At 53.4% G+C, this 19,636-nt stretch overlaps 1 protein-coding gene across 2 annotated transcripts; it reads right to left on the reverse strand.

The window, feature by feature from the left end:
• Window positions 1–111: 111 nt before the first annotated feature.
• LDLRAP1 (low density lipoprotein receptor adaptor protein 1) lies at window positions 112–13,783 on the reverse strand. 2 transcript variants are annotated; one of them, XM_034069306.1, is made up of 9 exons: window positions 13,650–13,783; window positions 11,381–11,523; window positions 10,354–10,466; window positions 8,709–8,823; window positions 6,659–6,731; window positions 6,166–6,240; window positions 5,188–5,315; window positions 3,644–3,678; window positions 112–2,177 (listed from the first exon to the last, which is right to left on the reverse strand). In XM_034069306.1, exons 1-9 carry the CDS (start codon window positions 13,732–13,734, stop codon window positions 2,033–2,035), a joined length of 912 nt encoding a protein of 303 aa, XP_033925197.1. In that variant the 5' UTR covers window positions 13,735–13,783; the 3' UTR covers window positions 112–2,032. The 2 variants fall into 2 exon arrangements, with proteins under 2 accessions (XP_033925197.1, XP_033925196.1); XM_034069305.1 differs by having other exon boundaries at window positions 5,188–5,318.
• Window positions 13,784–19,636: the final 5,853 nt, after the last annotated feature.

Genomic DNA, 19,636 nt, shown 5'->3' on the forward strand with positions numbered 1-19,636 from the left:
TGTTTCCCATCACTTACTGGTATGCATCAAGGAAGACGGGGGACTGAACCAGTTAGAAACACAGGGTTCTCTGTATTGCCATGGTAAAAATGAAGTCACCCAGTGCAGACACTCCAAAAAATGGTAGAATTTTATTCCCCTCAGTACAGATATTCTTTAAGGTTTTCTTAAAAAACTATATACATACATCTATAGCACTGTGCATTTCAGGTGTGCTCCTAAAGTCTCTAGAAAAGGAGAAAGATCAATGTACAGACAAACGCTCACAGGCCATTCCTGCATCCCAAGCTCTTCCCTAGGGAGGTCACCGCTCCTTGGGGTTGGGACAAGGCGCTTGCTACGACCACTTCTACGTGGCTCTGGCATTGCTGATGCAATGACAGGTTCATGTCTCCATAGCATGGACAGTGTGAGTAACCCCTGCACTCACGAGACCGCTGCTCTACACACACCAGCAAGGCACAGGCACAGGAGGTTCAAGATGAAACTTGCTTTAAACACAATTTTGTGGCTAAACAGCACACATTTGATTAAGGGACATGATGAGTCAGCTCCATGAGTCCTCGATACTTTATCACAGTAACACTTGGGGGGGGAACAAATTTTAGCCAGAGTCACTCAGCCATTCCCTAATAAATCCTTACAGCTGACAAAGAGGTTTTGCCTTGGTTTTTTTGTCTCCTGCAAGCAGTTTTAAGCGAGTTCTAAAGAGCTATCTGGGGAATGAATTAGTGTTCCAAACCCAAGTTAAATCTATAAAACAGATTAGTATACTTCACATAAGGCCACAAACACTGCAAACTGTCAGTGCGACTATTTAGGATCATTAAACTTAATCTTTTAATTAGCATAAGCTTTATACCTCCATTACTTATTTTGAACTCCAGGAGCAGATGAAGGCAGCTTCCCGAGCCTGGTGGGAGACACGGCTGCCGGGGGGAAGAGGATCAGAGCACCGCTGCAAGGGGCACCTCTTGCCAATTGAACATCCAGGTATTGGCCTTGCCTAATCCAATTCTATTTCAGTCTATTGAGTGAGCAACAACCAAATGGTTCTGAGACAGTAAAAAGGCATGCACAGCCAAATCCACTTAGCAGGGCTAAGAACACAGATCTATTGTGCTACTGGGTTCACCCAACCTGCAACTTCCAACACGCTTCAGCAAAACAAATTGTTACTCCGCGGTGGTTCTGCCTTTCAAGCCAACAGTGCAATGGAGCCTTAGTGTTTGAGTCACATCAGGAACGGTGCACGTGAGCAGTCAGTTCTGAAACAGACCTGCAGCATTGCTGGGTTGGGTTTTTGGGGGTTAATAACTTCTGAAGAGAAGTTACAGGCACTGCTCACCCCGACAGCTCCGGCCACTGCTTTCAGTTCAGGTTTTAAAGTGCGAAACTTCATAGAGTCTTTGGGTAAAAAAGTGTCAATTCCCATACAAAGCTGGCAAAGAAAGAGCCAGAGCTCAGAAGGGTGATTGACAACTGTGAGAGTATCACAGACATTCATAACAAAAGCAAGATCTCTGCTACCTCTTTGATTTTAACACTGTTAGCAGCTGCTGCAAATCTCCTCCGCTCCGCCTAGGCAGGCGCTGTGTTCCAAAACAGTGGATTAGTAACAGTTGTGCTTGCAATTGCATTTGCATCTGTAGATCTTTGTCTAGAAAAGTATCTACAGGGAGACTTTGGTGTTGCATAGTCTTTTTTCAGAGAGGAACAGGCACTGCTGAAGGTTCTTCCATGGCATATTGCCATGTAATACTGTAGATGCCCTACACACCTTCCAATAGTATATGTAAACTGTAACGGTTATGAATAAATACGTTCAAGAGCATCTTGTGGTTTAGGTAAAAGCAACGTACAAAAATACGCATTAGATTCCTAAAGCTTTGGTCTAAACTGTGCTGTAACATCACCTGACTTGGTGAAAAGCCCTCAGAAGAGTCCCTTGCATACAGCACCTGGGTCAGCATGATTCAGTCCATAGACTTTTAGTGGTTATTCTCTTGTCAGCTCTTAGATGCCTCTGACCTCAAAACATGAACAGATCATCTTTCTCGCCTGTGGTGGAATCTATTTTGTTCCAGTCTACTGGCGAGAGCGTTTCTGCACTCTGGATGTCTTGGGCTGTCAGTCCCGTGTCAAGGACGTGAGGGTTTGTTCTCGACTGAGCCAGTCTAACAGGGGAGAAAAACAGAGAGTGAGAACACAAATCTGTGCAGTTCATAGCCTGATGCTCACTGCATCCCTAATGCTGAACCCCAGCTGCAGTTCCACATTTCAACACCCTCCAATGCAATGAAATCATTCAGGAAGGGGAGAGCTGGCACATAACATTTGCTGCTGGTTTATCCTAACATTTCCCCTACAGGCATCCAGGGAATTTACAGCCTGGACATGCCAGCTATTAATGTGCTGGCAGAACAGTGCCGCTCTCCTCCCCTGAGCTCTTGGTGGTGGGTGCATCCTTAGCTGGGTTTGAACTCAGCGCAGGGCTCTGCTGACCACAGATGAGTTTTCCTGGTGTTGTGCACACCCAGGCTGTGCTCTCTGGCCTGAGCATTTAACAATGGGGGTTAAGACACAGCAGGACTCAGATGATGTTTAAGTACCCACAGGATCAGCTTGAAGAGGTCATGTCCACACACCCCCGATCATAGAATCATGAGACGTTGCACAAAACCTAACAAGCCCCCATTTATTGCTGTGTTATTAAATACCTCTGTGAAAATGTACCACTGCAGCATCAATTCTCCCAGGGCCAAAGGTTAACTCAAGTATTTGGTGCTTCATCCAGCGAGGCACAGCCTCAGCCTGAACACATCTTTTAATAAAGAAGTGTCCAGCAATGATGCTGTGGCAGGAACGCTTCGAGACGCACTCACCTCAGTGGATGAGCAGCCCAAATACTGAGTGACCACAAGGCCAAGGCTGATGTGACAGCCAGCACCCAGCAAGGCAAACCAGAACACCGCAGTCAACAGCATCTGCTTCATTAAGTAGGGCAAGGAACAGAGGTGAGGAAATCAGATGACAGTAAGACATAAATTCAAGCAGCCCCTTTATCGAATACAACTTGGGACAGGGCCACTGTGGAAGTGGAAGCTGTAAATCATTGCTGAGAGCCAAACAAGGCACCAAGGTCTGCTTCCTTAGGGCTGAGCATGCAGGTTTTACATTGCTGTAAACCTGGGCAGAGGTGAGCGGCTCTTGGGGAGGTGACAGCCTTGGGCTCAGCTCCCTCTTCTGGGATGTCCCAGCTGGAGCAAGAGCCTGGGAGCTCTCTGCTGCCTGCACCAGCTGCACCCAAGGCAGCTCATTGCCCAAACTAGGGCTTCTGCAGCACCCAGTTGGGTGGCTTCATGCCCAGAGCTGGAGGCTGGGACCCATGGACACTAAAGCAACTGAATTCCCTATCACATCCAGCCTCCCTCCATCCTTAGAAGGTTGTCAAAATATTTGGCTAGTGAGGCAGCCTCAAAGCCTGTCTTTCAACTAACAGTGAGGAACTGATGGGGCAGCTGCCCAGGTCAGATCACAGCGGTTGATTAGATTAGAAGCATTATTAAAAGCCAGTCACTACTCAAGTCTCCTGGGCTGGCCCCCAGTGGCTTGAACTTGTAAAGGGAGTTATTAGAATTACCTTGAAAATGCCTCGTCGAGACCATCATCCATTTCCTTTGTTAAAGAGATAAAAAGAGAGAGAAGTAGTTGCTAAGAGAACACACAAAAGTGTATTTAGGGATCTGGCTCCACACTTCAGCAGAGCAGACAAAAAAGTATATCTATATATATATATGTATGTATGTATAAACTGACTTCTGAGTGCCTAAAGCAGCAGCTCTCTCAGCAATCTGCCTCCTCGGGCAGGTTCATCTCACTCTTTGGACAAGCCCCAGGGTAAGAGATGTATCTCCAGGTGGTCCAGGCTTCCTCAGAGCAGATCCCAAGGCTCAGGTCAGGGATGCACCACTCCTTTCATAGCCTAGGGATGGGGCAGGGGCTTGGCCTTTTCCCACCATCTCCAAACCAGGCTATTGTCCCACTGCCTGCATGGGCTGGATCTGGCCTGTCAGCTGGACCACATCCCACTCTGGGGTTAACCACAGCCCTTGGGACTGGTACGTGCTGCAGGTATCTGCTAGAGGGAGGGACCTGGACAGAGCTCAGCAACACGCTCCAAGCATCCCTTGGGGCTTATCTGGATCAGGAGCCCAGAAAGCAACTGCACCAGTGCAGGAGGAACCTTCACTGCTTGAAAGCAGCTCTGGGATTCCTTATCTCTGATCTGCTCTTAAGCATTTGAGTTGCTCGCAGGAGAAAGGTTTCTCATGCAGTGCAAGGGCTTTGCTATGGACAGACTTGACTATTCCCAAAATCATGTAATGCACTCACGGACTTAATGTAATATGTAAAGTATGAAACCTCTGCGACAGGGGAGGGACTGCAGAGCGCTGATAAGCCTCCAGGATTTGATACGACTTAAGTGGATCTTTAGGCTTAACCTGAAAAGCCTCAGGCTCAGCCCTGCCACACTCAAGAAACAGGCTCCAGGCAAAGGCATTTAGCATCCAATTCTCCACAATTCTAGCAACATTCAGCTTGTTTCCAGATTGGGAAACATGTGGCTGGGATGAGGTCCCAGGTCAGCTGGGGCTTCACCTGGTTGGTGATGGGCACATGGGCTGGGCTGGTTGTGGTCCATGAAACAATTAAGCCAGATTACTGAAAACACCTTAGAGAAGCCATCATGCTCATACAAGCCAGATACAGCCACGACCCAGAACAAGCAAAAAACAAGAGCAACAATGAACATAAATCTAACCTGGCTGTAATGAAACAAAAGCCATCAACATCATGACCTTTCCCCTGCACAGAGCAGTCAGGGGGTCTCTCAGTTAAGTGCCAAACCACTGGGAACTGCTGTGTGAGGATAAGGAATGCTGTGTGAGGATAAGGAATGCTCCCTCACCTGCAGTGCCATTGCTCAGGGTGCCTGGCAAGCTCATTTATCTACAGAGCCTCAGTGCTTGAACACTGATCGATCGTCTCAAGGACACCAAACCCAGCTCGCTCGGGCAGCCCTGCACTGCCTGCACCCAGGGGTGCCTCATCCAAGAAGCAGCCCCGTGATGGGCCTGGAGCAAAGGGAACGGAGGTGGCATTGCCCCCCGGGCACACACTTACCCACACCATGTTGTTGTTCACAGAGGAGCTGGGCCCAAACATGCTGTTATCCACGTGTGGGGAGTGTGTGCTGCTGGTCACGGGTGATCTGGCAGCCTCTTCTAAATCCAGCAAGTTCCCTGTAGCTGCTGCTGTGAGCAGAGGGGAGAAGGAATGAGACGGGAGAGGAAAGCAGAGATGCCAGGAAACCAAGTCTTCTTGCAGGAAGTGCTTCCCCTCTAGAAGGGAACCAAAGGGTTGCATCAAATCCCTTCAGGAGGGCCCCAGATTTTAGCATGGAGCATCCCCCAGACAGAGGCTGGAGCCCCTTCCTATACCTGTGGCAGCCCCAGGCCTCATTCATCCCAGTGTGCAACTGTTTGTGATAGATTCCTCCAGTCCTGAGCCCTCACATGAACAAATGAGATGTGCCATCCTGCAGGGAAGTCCCATTTAATGCTATTTTCCTCTGTGCCAAACCTCCATGGCCAGCATGGAAGAGAGACTGGCTTTTTGTCCCATTTCTCTCTGGCCATGCATCCTGTGTTTCAGAGGCAGCAGAGGACCCATGGCACTGAATGATGAGCAGGTTTATGTGCCTTTGTTTTCTTTTCATACACCTCTTTCCTTAGGGAAGCCAGAGGCAGTGGCATCTGGATGTCCATCTCCCTCAGCCAATGGGATGGCAAGCGTTTTGGGTCCAAGACAAACCCAAACCCAGACTTGGGATGTGGGGTCCACACTAAGCTCATAAGGACATTACAGCCAATATGCCTGGGGCAGAAGCAACCAGACTTGGGGTGGCAGCAGCTGTGTAGAAGGGGCTGCATGAGATGGATCTAGGGGGTGGAAGGACTTTGCCCCAAGCACTGTGCTGAGGGCAGCATCCCTGCTATGACAGAAGCATTTGCTCCTCACTGGTCACCAAGGTAAACCCCACAGCCTCAGGCTGCTCCTCATCCCCAAGCCTAAAGCAAAGCTGTGCTGTTGGTGACTTACGTGTGTCGGGGTGGGCAGGGGCTCCCGAGCTGGGGCTGCTGGTCCCTTCTTCCAACCTTTCTCGCTTCTCTTTCTCTGCAAAACGAGGAGACCCCATCACTGCCTGTGGAGGGGTTCCCCACAGGTCTTTAGGGAAGGCACAGTGGGGATGGACAAGCAGGTCTCCACTGCCCACAGCAGCCCAGGCTTTGGGTGCCTTTTATCATCTCATTGAAGGTGAAAGCAAAACTCCTGCCAGTGGCAGGGCTCTGGGTACCAGAGACCTTCACTCTCTGCCGGCAAGAGAGGAGCACAGCCAAAACCTGGCTGGATTTATAAGGCTGTCAAGAGAAACCTGGAAGATGCCTTAAATCACACCGGAGGTTGGATCAACCGTAACAGCAGCCTGGCAATGTGGAGGGCAAGGGGAAAAGGCACTTGAAAGCTGGGGAAAAAACCCAAAGTCATCCCTTGAGGTTCCACATAAAGAGTGGGAAGAGGGGACAAGTCTCACCTTCCTTCGCTGCCTGCCAGAACTCAAACGCGATCTTGAAGGCCTGGGCCACAGTGAGGGTGACTGCTTGTGCCTGGGAAGACAGGGGTGAGGAAGACAGTGTTAACCCACAGCTCCTGCTGCAGGGCTCGACCACGGGGGGGTTTTGCCTTGCACATTCACAGTAACCTGGATCCAGCCTCAGCTCCGTGCGCTCCCCTCCTGGCTGGGAAGGGGTAATGAAATGTGGATGAAAGCAGAGACTTGCTTCGTGTAGGACACATGGTTTGTTGCAGACATCTTTAGGTGTAATGGGACAGGACAAGAGAGAGCCCAGGGCCTTCCCCTGCCTCTCCTGAGTTGAGCTGGGCTCTTGCTGGCTTGGAAAACCAGCACGGGTTGGGTTGGCAACAGCCAGGGCAGAGCAGGAGCCTCTTCCCCTTCAGTGCCTCCATTCCTCCCCATGCCAACAGCCTCAGGAGCATTTCAAACCCCTCCACCTCAACCAGCCCGAGCGGCTGGAGGCCATGAATGTGGCACAGAAGCCGGTTCCATCAGGAGGAGGCAGAGCTCAGAGCAGCAGAAGCACAAGGGGTAACCAGGAGCACCCTGTGAGGCTGGGGCAGGAGCCTCCAGGAGGGACCTTGTTTTACCAAGTCCCAAACTAAGCGAAGGCAGAGCTGGGGCTGGAGCCGGCAGCCCTGGATCCAGAGGATGGAGCTGTGGATGGGTGAGCAGAGCTGGTGGTGCCAGCCCTGCCAAGCAGGAGAGCTCATCCAGTGCTGGAGCTATTTACATCCTTGATGGAGTGCAAACGCTTTATGGCAGAACCTTAAATACGTAATTAAGTAAGGAACTCCTCACAGCTGTTTACAGTTTAAGCTGTCACATCTGAATCAAGTTTAATAGACCAGCTCCTGCTGAGAATTACCCAAGGACTAAAAATACAGACTGATTATACAGCCGAGCCTGGAAGCCGTGTGCCCATCCAGGGACCTGCCCCAGGAGCAGGGCATCACCTCACGTGTGTTTTACAGACAAGCTGAAACCAATCAATCCAATCTAGTTCTTGCCACAGAAAGCCCTGGGGAAGTGCACTGGGAGGGAGATGCTCGGAGCTGATGGAGCACCGAGATAAGGCTTTTAGCACTGGAGAGATCTGAATTCTAATTTGAAGAACGAGGCTTATCTCTGCCTGCACGGATGGGAACACACTGGGGAAAGGACACAACTTGTGGCTCCCATTGTTCTCTCCCCAGGAAAAAAACCCCAAGGAGTTGGGAGAAGTGCAGAATATTAAGAGCTGGGCACAGGAATGCTCATAAGGACCCAGGAGTCACCAACTGGGATGCACTGGCACTCAGGTTTGTTTCCCTGTGGATTCAGGAGATCCCATCCTCCAGCTGGGCCTCACAACAGGCAGCAAAGGAAAGACCTCTGTGGGCAGATGGGTCTGACCTGCCCTTCCTCTCCCCTCAAGCCTCCTCCTGCTGTGGGGCTCAGCTCCAGCTCTGGCTCTACTGGAGAGGCCTCCAGTGCTCTCCTTGCCCCACTTGCAGCAGTGACCCACGCCTCTCCCTCTCTAGCTCACTGGTGTGGGTCCCTGCCCATCCTCATGTACTGACTTAGCAGGAAAAAGTCCCCCAAGCAGATTCAAAGCAAGAGCCAGAACCTGTTTCTATACACAGGTCTCTGCCCTGAGCCCCATCCTCGGCACGCAGTGGGGTCTCCTGTGCTGCTCCCATGGGGAGCACATGGCCCCATCTGTAGAGACACTGCTAAAAATTAGATGAGGACCTTGAATGGGAAGCACTGGATGGGAGCCAGGGCAGCGAGCCCAGCACTGTGAGCCCAGCACCGCTGCCTGCACACATGCCACCAGCTCTGCCTGCTCGATGGCAATGGCCGGGCAGCACTGCCGGGATCACTGCCTGCGGGCAGCAGGAGGGGGGTACTCCCCATGGCAGGGCCCCCTCACTCTCTCTAGGGGCAGAGCTGTTATCTCACCGGCACAGACCCTCTCTGCTTCCTCCTCCTACAGCCACATCCCCATTTGCTCCTCTGGACTGACCATTTTCCGTTTGGTACAGAGGAAGGCATGGCACTCCAGGTTCTCATTGAGCTGGTTCTGGGCAATGTAGGCAAACACTTTATCGTGGATCTTGTCTGCCGTGCAGTAGGATATCCTGAAAGACAGAAGGAAACGTCTTGTCCGGGGAGATCAACCAACCTCACCTCACATGTGCCAGGAAGCAGCTACCCCAGGGCCAGGCAGGGAAGGCACAGGGAGCACACGAGTATTAACAGGCATCAATGGAACTGCTTCCCAAAGCAGAGGAGGGGATGCCCCTGGCTTGAATGTAAGACAAGTACAGCACAGCTCTGGCAGCCATGGTGTGAACCATGGGCACTGTGCACAGAGGCAGGAGAGAAGAGCAAGTGTTTGACCCTGTGGGGAAGGGCAGGTTAGAGGAGGGGAAGGCTCTGCAGTGTCCCACCTGGGACCGTGCCTGATGAATGCTCTGCCTCCACAGGAGACACTCACAGATTTGCTTTGGAGGATGAGCTCACAAGGACTTGCCCTCAGCCTAGGACTTCATCTCCAACCAGGGAAAGAAACTGATGGAGGTGCTCAAGAAAAGCTGAAATTCAGGCTCCAAGAGCTGCAGTAGCAGAGGAACAGGATGTTCTGAGACCCCTGAGCACAGGGGACACGGGGAAGGAGGCTCAGCCTCCCTGGGATGGCCACATCTCAGCAGGGCTGACTCTAAATGCTGACCAAGGCTCTGGCAGAGCAAGAGGCTGACCTGTGTGGGGAGTCCAGGCTGTGACTGAGGGCTCAGCTCCCTGCTGCAGGCGAGTGGGTCCCTCAGCATCAGCCACCACCATCTCCCACGGGCCCATCCACGCCAGGAGCTGCAACACTGAGCATCTCATCTGAAGGCAGCGAGCAGAGGCTGGAGCAGCCCCAGAGCTTTAGTGCAAGGCAGTGAGCAAAGCCTCTGCCCTGGGCACACAGCAAAGCAAATGGGGGTTAAGGAAAGAAAACCTGAGGAGAAAGTGGGACATTTGGGTGAAAGCTTTCCCAGGGCCCTGCGCTGCCCTCAGAGGCTGCAGGGAGGGGACAGGAAGGTCCCGGTTCCCAGCAGATGACTTCCAGAAAGCCACATTCAAAACACATTGAGCTGCATTCATTTCTCATTGCATGTGAGGATGCCTCTGCTCAAGGAGTGGACATGGGGTAACCCATCCTTGCCCTTCCCATGCTGGTACTGGGTCCCCATTGCTGTCCCAGCCCTGCTCTTCACCAGAGCTGTTTAACTCTATCAGAAGTGCGGAGCAGCCAGCAAAGGGAGCGCAGCCAATGCTCTGCTGTTTGTGTCCTCTCCCACTCAGAGATGCTCTCACCACTGTCTGTGTCCAGCTCCTCCTGTCACCCCAGATGTTTGGGCATTGCTATAGGCACAAACAGGTTGTAAAGTCACACGTGGCCATGAAGCACTTGGCTGAGGATCTGCAGTCCACACACACCTCCAGGCTCACAACAGTGTCCGTCCTTACTGCAGATGATGTGTATTACCCACCACCCTCCTTCCCCACCTTCTGCTTCCCATCAGATGTGATGGGCAGTGAGGTGCCAGCTCAGCCTGGGTGCAGACGGGGGCAGAAGAGGAGCCTTGGGTTGTGCCCCCACTGACGTGCAGCCCATAACCCACCTGTATATGGAGACGTTCTCGATCAGCTCGTTCGTTCTGCTGTCGTTTAACACGATCCCTCTTGGGGACACTTTCAGAGTCACTTTCTGCAGTTTCTTTCCACTTGCTTTTGCCTTTGAAGGAGAAGAGGGAGGGGAAAGTTACAGACCTTTAACCCCGATGAAAGCAGGTCCTGCCCAGGGATCTCATGTGAGCCATGCCCAGGGGGGCTGGGGATCAGACCTGCCCCTCCAATGGCCTCGGGCCCAGGGGTTTTATTTCAAGGCTCTGTCCTTGGCTGCTCAGAGCAGATGTGAAGGGCTCTGCCAGCAGCTCCCGTTCCATGCCAGCACTTCCCTCTGTCCAGCTCAGCACATGCCAGTCATTACCCAGCGCAGTTGGACACCCCATTGACTTTACAACAGGTAACTGTACAACTGGGGCTTTGCCTCATTCCCTTTTATGAGGGCTTAAAGAAGTGTTAATTTCACTTGGAGCCCAGTGAGCAGGGGCTCCAGGGAGGCTCCATGCTAGAGGACAGCTGTAACCTCCAGGTTACAATGGGATGAGTGGTATTAGCTGGAAATGGGAGCAAACTGTCCTGCTCCCTGCTCCCCTTAACCCTCCAAATCCCAGGGAGGAGAAGCCAGAACTGCCCCAAAGCTCTTAGCCACATGCTGCCTGCATTCAAAATGCTGTCCCTGCCTTGCAAGAGGAGAGACAGCCTTGGGGAAGGCTGATTTCACTGTGTCACAGGCTTCTCCACACCCAGGGTCACCCGAGCTTATCAAGGGAAGCCAGAGCTCAGAGGTGCAGTAACAGCTTTCCACAGCCTGCCCCATGGACAGGCTCCCCAGTGCCAGTGCCCACGGCTCTACCTACACCACCAGGAGCCTGCTCACCACTGGAAGGGCTGGACCTGCAGCCTGGACACCCCAGACCTGCAGATGGACAGTACTTTGGGCTCTAGGCCTGTGGCTTCTGATGCTCTCCCCAGCGACAGGTTGAACATCAGGAGAAAGGGCTCTGCTCCAGCAGGGACACTCACGGTAGCGACGATCCTTTTGACGGCAGCCGCAGAGAGCTCCTCTCCCTTGGGCTGCTCCACCAGGGTCATGCCCATGTACTTGAGGCTGAAGAGCATCCCCTCCAGCAGCGTCTCACGGGTATCGGTCCAGTTCTCTGGGAGCTCTATAGAGAGACAACAAAGAGGCTCTTGGAGTCCGACACCCCCAGGTACCTCTGTGAAGCCCTGAGGGAGGGTTTTGGTATGAGCAGGGTGCTGGTTTAGCTACTGCCTGGTCTCCTGCAGTGTGCAAGGTGCTGGGGGAAGGAGATGGGGCAGGGACTCCACTGTGAGAAGTGACAGCACACTTCAGCCATACGCTGCAGCAAACAGCAGCAGCCCTTTAAGATCCATCAGCTCCTCAGCTGAATTGCGAGTGCCCAGGTGCACACCATAACCTGATCCTGAGCATCAGCCTCAGCCACACACAGGGGAGGAGGTCAGGGCTGCCTCATCATGGTGATAACATCACCCTGTGCTACCCATCATGGAGATAACCTTACCCTGTGCTACCCATCATGGGGATAACCTCACCCTGGGCTACCCATCATGGGGATAACCTCACCCTGGGCTACCCATCATGGGGATAACCTTATCCTGTGCTACCCACCACCCACCCGCCAGGGCTAAGCCGGGATTTGCTGCTGGCTGAGCCCATGTGCAGCCGCAGGTATCCAGGTGATGTGCTCAGACTTGCTAAATCAGTCACCAGCAGCCCCATGGAGCCACGGCAGGGGTGAAGCTGCAGAGAAGTCTCTGCTCTCCCCTGGGAACCACCAAGGAAGCCTCCTGCCCCTTCCCTTAGTGCTGGGGGGGGAGAAATGGTTCTAAACACGGAGATAAGTTTGGGACCAAAGGGAAAGCCACGTGTGTATTCCAGAGCCTGAAACCGCACCACAGGGGCTGCCTTGCAGGCATGGAGCTGACACCCAAGGTCTGCCACTCGTGTGCTTTGAGCCTGTGGCAACAAACCCAAGGTGCCTCCCAGCCCTGGGGAGCAATGGGGCTCCAGTGAGGAGCCTCCGTATGCTGCAGACAAAACACGTCCCTGAAGGCTTCCCCCTTTGTGTTCAGTCCCCTTTGGGCACCGCAGCTCCCTGCGGAGCGGGGGCGGCCGCACCCCGGGGTGACCGGTGACTCAGCTCCGGGACCAGCAGCCATGAACCCAGCACCACTCCCAGCGCCGGGAACTGCAGCGGCCTCAAGTCAAAGTGACGGCAGCCGAGTGGGAGCGGTCCCGCAGGGAGACAAGGGCTTGCGGGAGGGCTCCGTGTCGGAAAGGGAAACCCAAGCACAAGCAGGATGCTGTGTTCACCTCACATCCCAGCTAGAACCAGAGCACCAGTGAACAGCCAGGTGCGCTGGGTGATGGACCCGCCAGGCACTCCTCCTGGATCCTGCGCAGGGCAGCTCCAGGCCTTGCTGACAATGGGGACCCTCTGAGCATCCCACAATGCCCAGGATGATGCCACCCACAGATCACACTGGCATAGGACAAAACTGGGTGGTTTAAGTGCTGCTTTCAGTAAGGAAGGAGCACCCAAGGCAGCAGAAGGCAGACACACTCTTTCACACGTCCCATTCTGCACCATCCACCACCACCTCACTGTCCTCCCGCTAACCAAGTGACTGCAGTCAGGCCAAGGGCGCATCCATCCCGTGCAATGCCCTGCACAGCGAAGGGCACAGGGCGGTTTGCGAGGTCACCCCATAGCGGGGTCAGGGCTGCTGTGTCCCGAAGGGCCTCGGTGGGGCACGTCCCGCAAAGCCCCACAGCTCAGCCCCCCCCTCGCCTCCCGCAGGCCCTTAATCCCAGCGAAAGGGCACAGCGGGGCCGGATCGGTCTCATCCCATCAGCAACACCCAGAAGCTTGACCTGACCCGCGGGCCGGGCAGGCTCAGCCGCACTGGGCCCCCCCTTCCCCGGCCGCAGGGGACCCGAGCGGCCGCCCGGGGACCATCGATCGTGGGACGGAGCCAGCAGCGGGACGAGGCCAGAAACCCGCACCACGGGAACTGGAGCAAATCCGCCCCGGCCGGGACGGGGAGAGCCGGGAGAAACGGAGCAAAGAGAGCAACGGGAGGGGTGAAGAGAGGGGTGCAGGGCAGGGCTGGAGCAGAACGGGGGTACAGGGGGCACGGAACGGGGGGGAAGGGAGCGATGGGAACTGGAGCAGGGAGAGAAGCGCTCGGGGGTGCGGAGCCGGATAGAGCCGGGAGGCAGGAGGGGTCCGGGGGGTTCGGGTCTCACTCTTGTGCCGGCCGCTGGCCCAGGACGGTCTGTGCACGCTGGGGCTGCGGAGCAGGGCGCGCCCCGCGGACTTGAGCGCGTCCATCCCGGCCCGTCCGCGCCCGCCCCGCCGCAAACTTTCCTGCGGCGCCAGCGCTGACCGCGTCCGGGGGCGGGGCCCTGCATGCAAATTAATGACGTCATGGTACCACGCCCCCATTGACCCGCGGGGCGATCCCGGGACCTGCCAGAGCCCGACGGAGGGGGATCTGCGAGAGCGGGTCCATAGAGAGCAGTGGTCCCTAACCCTAACCCTGCCCCCCCCCCAGTGCAAACACCTTTCCCATGGGGATCCCAACTTTCCCATCCAGATTCAGAGCAGGAAACACCAAAAAAGTTTAATTTACCCCAAAAGGAGTTTGATTGCAGCCTCTCCCCCCCCTCCCCGGCAAATGCAACATGATATTAAACTATCACATTTGATAAAGCTCAGTCAGAGCATCCGTGTCACCGCGGCCACCAGCGTGCCCTTAACTCAGCCTGAACATAATGGTATGGAAGATTAAAGCCCTGAAAGGCTTTCCAAAATTAAAGGGATAATAAGCAGGAGGTTAAACCCCGCATTTGGGATTTGTGCAATAATGCCTTACAAAGCCTATTATCCACAGAAACATTTGTGGAATTGAAAATGCCTTTTTAGTTAAATTTTAACATTCCTCCTCACGGTTACGGCCAGGAGCCAACAGAACCAGTTCCCCTCCGAGCACATGAGTGGTGCTGGAAGGGTTGAGAATCCCTTTTCCAAAAAGCCCCATCTAAACCAGGACGTATCTAAAACAGGTGTCACCAGTACCTGCACTTAGTGCCTGGTTTAGACATGGGCACGCAGGGGGTGAGCTGGGAACGGGGACGGAAACTTGGAAGAAGGAACCCCCCTGAGCACTGCCCGCATGGAGCGGCTCCCTAAGGAAACACCAGAAACCCTGCAGTGTCAGGAGCACATTTAAGCACACACATAGATCATCCCTGCAGGAACTCACGTAAGCATCTGCACTTGAAGCACATGCTCAGACCTAACTGAAGGCTGAGGTTTAAGCACAAACTCAGACGTCTCCCTAAATCGCTGATGAAGCTCAGCTCCCACCCAGCAGCTCTGGAGGGCTCTCCACCTGCCGATACCTGATGAGTTAAGGCAGACACCTTTGCAGTTAATTCACTGATAAACTAGCCTGAGAAAGCCACGGGCAGGTATTGGATACAGCCCTGATTTAGTTTCCCATTTCTGTACTAAACCCATCACTCCTTGCTCTGGTTCGCTCTGCACTTGTGTGCTGCCCTGCTGCTTCCTTCCCATCCTTTCCTCCACAGCAATTTCTCAGGGCAGTTACTGCATGATCCCAATGGGAAAGATCCGCAGCTGGAGGGGCCACAGTCCTCGGAGCCGCCCCTGAATCCTCTGGAGCGATGGGCACAGGCAGCCCCAGTGACAGCGTTATCCTGTACCGCGGAGCTCGGGCACTCCATGCTTTGATTTATCGAGTTATTAGAGCCAGGTCCCCCCGGGCAGGGCTGTGCTTGCTCCCGAGGCTCTGCCCCTGCCCTCTAACGGCTTCATGTTTATAGCAAAGTGCATTTAGAGCAAATTAGCAGATCTGGGGCTGGTGAAGAGGTGATCACTAATGGAAATCTGAGCTCTGTCAAACCCATCCGAGGTCTGCCCCGGAATAAATTGGCATCTCTGCTGCAAAGGGCTGTGTCTGACGGTCTGCGGGATAAAAGACCAATTGCTGACATTAGCGGCCGTTTTCCCTTCCTTTGACATTTCATTAAGGAGAAAGTAAAACCAGCAACTACAAATGTGCACTCATTGACATTCGTTTGCCATAATGGGAGCTGCCTTGGCTGAGTAGCTGTGAGGGCGATGTTCCCTCTCTCCAGGATGAGAAAAGTCCCCTCTGCTCCCACGACTGTGCAGGAAAGGCCAAGCTGCTCCCTGCTAGCAGGAATCACCTCTACACACCCACTGCCATGAGGCTGAGCTGGAACCAACCCGGCCTCACATCATCAGCAAACTTCTAATTTATGGGCATGTTTAGGACTTAAGTTACCACAGTCATTAACACTCTGCTAATGACTCAATTAACATGCTATGAAGAAAGGGCATTATAAATATGCATAGTGTCAGATAGAGCAGAATCAGTATCTCACTGTGCTGCTGTTGGCTGCAGTGCAGCCACAGGGGTCAGTGTCGTGGTGTCACCCACACAAAGGGCTGTGGATGGGACCAGCTCCGGCAGCATCACACACACCTTCCATGCCAGATGCCTGGGATCACCAGGCTGGAGGTGGGAAGCACAGCCTGAGATGAGCCCCTCGTGAGCAGCAGCAGGACGGGTGCTGTAGAGCGCAGCACTGGGCTCCGCTTCCATCCTGAAGCTTTTGCCAGCTAAAAGGAAGGGTTTTGAGCATCCTTAAGAACCCTGGAGCTGCAGCTGCGGGACTGGGAGCCTGCCTCTCCTGGAGCCAGGGATACTGGGGACCCATGGGGGTCTGGCTCATGCTGCTCCTTGCCCTGCTCAGTACAAACACAGCAGGCAGAGCCCCTGCTGCTCCCACCTCTCTTACAGCCCCCCCAGTGCAGACAGCAGCAGCATGGGGGCTCACCCCACTGAGGCTGAATTAAAACACCGATTACCTTGCCCGCTGCAGGCACCATCCTCATGTGCTCTCCCAAACACCGTGGCCTCCATTTCCTATTCTTTGCTGTGCTTTTGCATCACACTCTGGAGCTATTCTCACTTCTCCATAGCCTTGCCTGGATCACCAATAAAATCAGGCTGAAGTGCCCCTGCTGATGGAAAACAGGCCCGGGGCAAAGAGTAGCTGCAACCTAATTGCAATCAAGGCCTGGCAGCCTTGTCAATGTGGAGGGACATGGGAGCTGCCTTTGAGAAGCTGCAGGGATGAGGCTGGAGTGCGGCTCCAGCACAGGCATCGCCAGTGCAGCATCTTGCTTCCAGGGATGCTCAGCGCAGGCGCTGCAGGAGGTGGTTCCTGCACCCACGTGGATGTGTTTATGTGTTGTGAAAGAGTTGACTGCGATGAGCTGAAAACAGTGATGCATTAATGTCTCAGGAATGGTTTATGTATGTAATCCCTTGCGCAAACACCCCCCCAACCCTCCAAGACTGCACCCAGCATCCTCCCCTTTCAGAGGCAAATCTTTCCCTAGGAAATAGTCCCATTGCTGAGGATTTCTTAGGAAAGACCTCAGAAAATCCATCCCTTAATTTGTGTGTATTTCCTTTGAAAAAGCTTTCATCCTCTTCCCATCTAAAGCCAGCTCCTTGCAGATCCTCCATCCCCCTCACTCATGTGCTTGCTGTGGCAGCTCAGGGCAACATTTCTCTGTCATGTTACAGAGCAGACATGGATAAGGGAATTTATAACACAGATGCCAAGGGAGTTAATTTGAACTGTGTGAAAAGCCACGACCGCCTCATGTCGTGTTACTCAGCTCAGTTTAATGTGTTCTTAATTATAACCATTTCTCAGTTTTTCCTTAAGAACACTCTGGGTTCCCTTTGTCTGCCCAGCAGAGCTCTCCCTGTCCTCTCTCCTGTTAGGTTACTGCATCTAAGAAGCTATTTCCTTCTCTCCAAGCTTTTCTTGCAGAGCAGTTTCAGTATCACCAGTGTCAGGTTGTGCTGTTGCTGGTGTTGCTGGTGTTGCTTTACACTGGGGTTGTACCAGAACATCAAATTTAAGGTGCAGACGGGACCAAACCCACTGAGGTTGTGTCGATGTCAGCCAGCAGATGGGCAGTGCCTTGCTGCTCTGGTTGGGCTGAATTTGAAGCTAATAATAACTGTAAACATCTCTCTCCATCTTGTTTAATCCTTATAATCTCCTCACCCTCCAGTCCAGACTGATGTTTTCTTTGTGTGCTGCGATCATTCCTTGCAGGCAGGACACCTCTGTATGTGCATTGCCTTTGGTGAGGGGTGCCCAACCACCCACACAAAGCCTATGTTAGGGATTCTCTTTCCCAACAAAGCATCCTCGCTGCTTCCATGCAGAAGGCACAGGCAGAGCTGGCAGAGCAGAAGATGCCAGCAAACAAACATCCCATGCTGAGGACATGCAGAGAGCAGGGGTCACATTTTCTGCTCTGGATGCACTTTGTAGCTTTTGGAGGGGCCAGTTCTTGCAAGCCTCCTTGTTTCACACACGGCCCCAAGGGCTGTTATCAGATTCCAAGTTTTCCACTAAAACACGAGTTTTCTGGATTTTTGTGGTCGAAAATATGAAGAAGTTCAAGAACCCAGAGAGCAAGCAGCGAAATGTGACTTTTGTTGTTAATCTTTAGGCCTGGGGGGGAGCTGGCTCTGGGGCTTGAGCTTTTAATAGTAATACTGGAATCTGTCACGTGCTGGTGAGCTTGGCGCTGCCAGGGCTGGATGCTCAGCTCTCAGTGACTGCAAAGGGAAGGGTCTGCACTGATTGCTCTGAAAACTCACTGGATCCTTGCTGGAAAAGTGCTGTCCTTTGCTGGCTTCTGTTCCCTTCTGCTGCAAAGCAAAGGGGTTTTCTCATGCCGAAAGCCTGAGATCCCTGTGTGAGAGGGGCGGTGATGAAGAGCTCAATGTGCTCTTCTCTCCCCTTCAAGCAAAGGCACCGCTCTGGGTCTGCAGCACAGCATCCTTGGGGGCAGCAGCTTGACCAGAGGCTCTGCAGCCTGGGAGACAAAGGGATCTCACCCAAGCCCTGGAAGATGGAGCTGGGTAAACCTGACTCAGAGCAGACTGGGGGTTCTGGGATGTTCTGTGTTTCAAGAATAAGGACAATTGGAGCAATTTGTCAAGAGTTTTGTTGCATCCTCTAGCAGTGGAAAAACCTAAGCTAAGCCTTGCTGAAAGGGAGAATTAAACCCTGTAGCTTCTGCTGTTCTGGAATCCAGAGCAGCAACCCCAGCCTTCCCCTCTGACCTTTCAGTCACTCAGCTGGCTGCATACTGGGTTTCAGGTTATTTCATGCCAGGTGCAGCTGAGAAATCAGTTTGCTGTGAATCCAGCTTCCTTTTCCCATGGCTGCTGGTCTCCTGATGGTATAACAGAGCTACACATCCACCCATGCCCCTCATCGGCTCCTCTGAAGGCTGCTGGTCCCCGCACCACCTTCATATCCTGTGCCCCGGGTAGTGCTGATTCGCACTCCAACTCGATGCTGAATGTCACTCTGCTCATTTGCACTGCATCAATTACATTGCTTTGGAAATCTATCTGCTTTGAACCCTGCTAGGAGGTACAACAAACCAGAGTGTGGGCATCGATAATGCCATGTTAATAACTTTAAAGAAGATAACTGCCCTTGAGCAAAAGCAGAAGATGTTAGAACAAGCCCCAGGGCAGGGATTAGCAGCTTTCTCATGAGCATCTTTGGCACAGAGGAGTGGTCCCTGCTCTGCCATCACAAAGGACACAGTTGGACTTAGCTCTCTTTACTGCACTGAGACCAACAGGAGCTAACCCCAAAGGGAGCCAGACTGGTCCCAGCTGCTGTTTTTAGCTCTGCCTCTGCACCACGACAGCAGCCACTCTGCATCAGCCCCGTGCTGGGGCTGCCCCTGGCTCCCCACAACCCTGCGATAGGTCTTGGAGACCCCAACCCAGCTCCCTGGGAGGTCCCTTCCTCTGCTTCCCTGTGGGGAAAGGGGGAGCTGCCCCACTGAGCTCCGTGGGGCAGTGAGTTAAGCCCTGCTGCTATTTACAGTGCTGTTTCCAGGGCAGATAATAACAGGATCATGCAACAAGTGCGTGACCACCCCAGCAAAGAGGGGTTTGATGTGCAGCTTTGAGCCTGGTGAGTGCCAGATGCTGGCTCTTCACATCACGGCATGCTCAGGCTGGCTGGCTTGGATGTCTGGGGATGCAGAGCATGTGAGAACAGGGATGGACTAACATGCACCCTGTGACCTCCCCAGCCCTGTCCCTGGCTGCCCAGCATAT

The sequence above is a fragment of the Melopsittacus undulatus genome, chromosome 14 (assembly GCF_012275295.1).
Source record: "Melopsittacus undulatus isolate bMelUnd1 chromosome 14, bMelUnd1.mat.Z, whole genome shotgun sequence".
Lineage (NCBI taxonomy): Eukaryota > Metazoa > Chordata > Aves > Psittaciformes > Psittaculidae > Melopsittacus > Melopsittacus undulatus.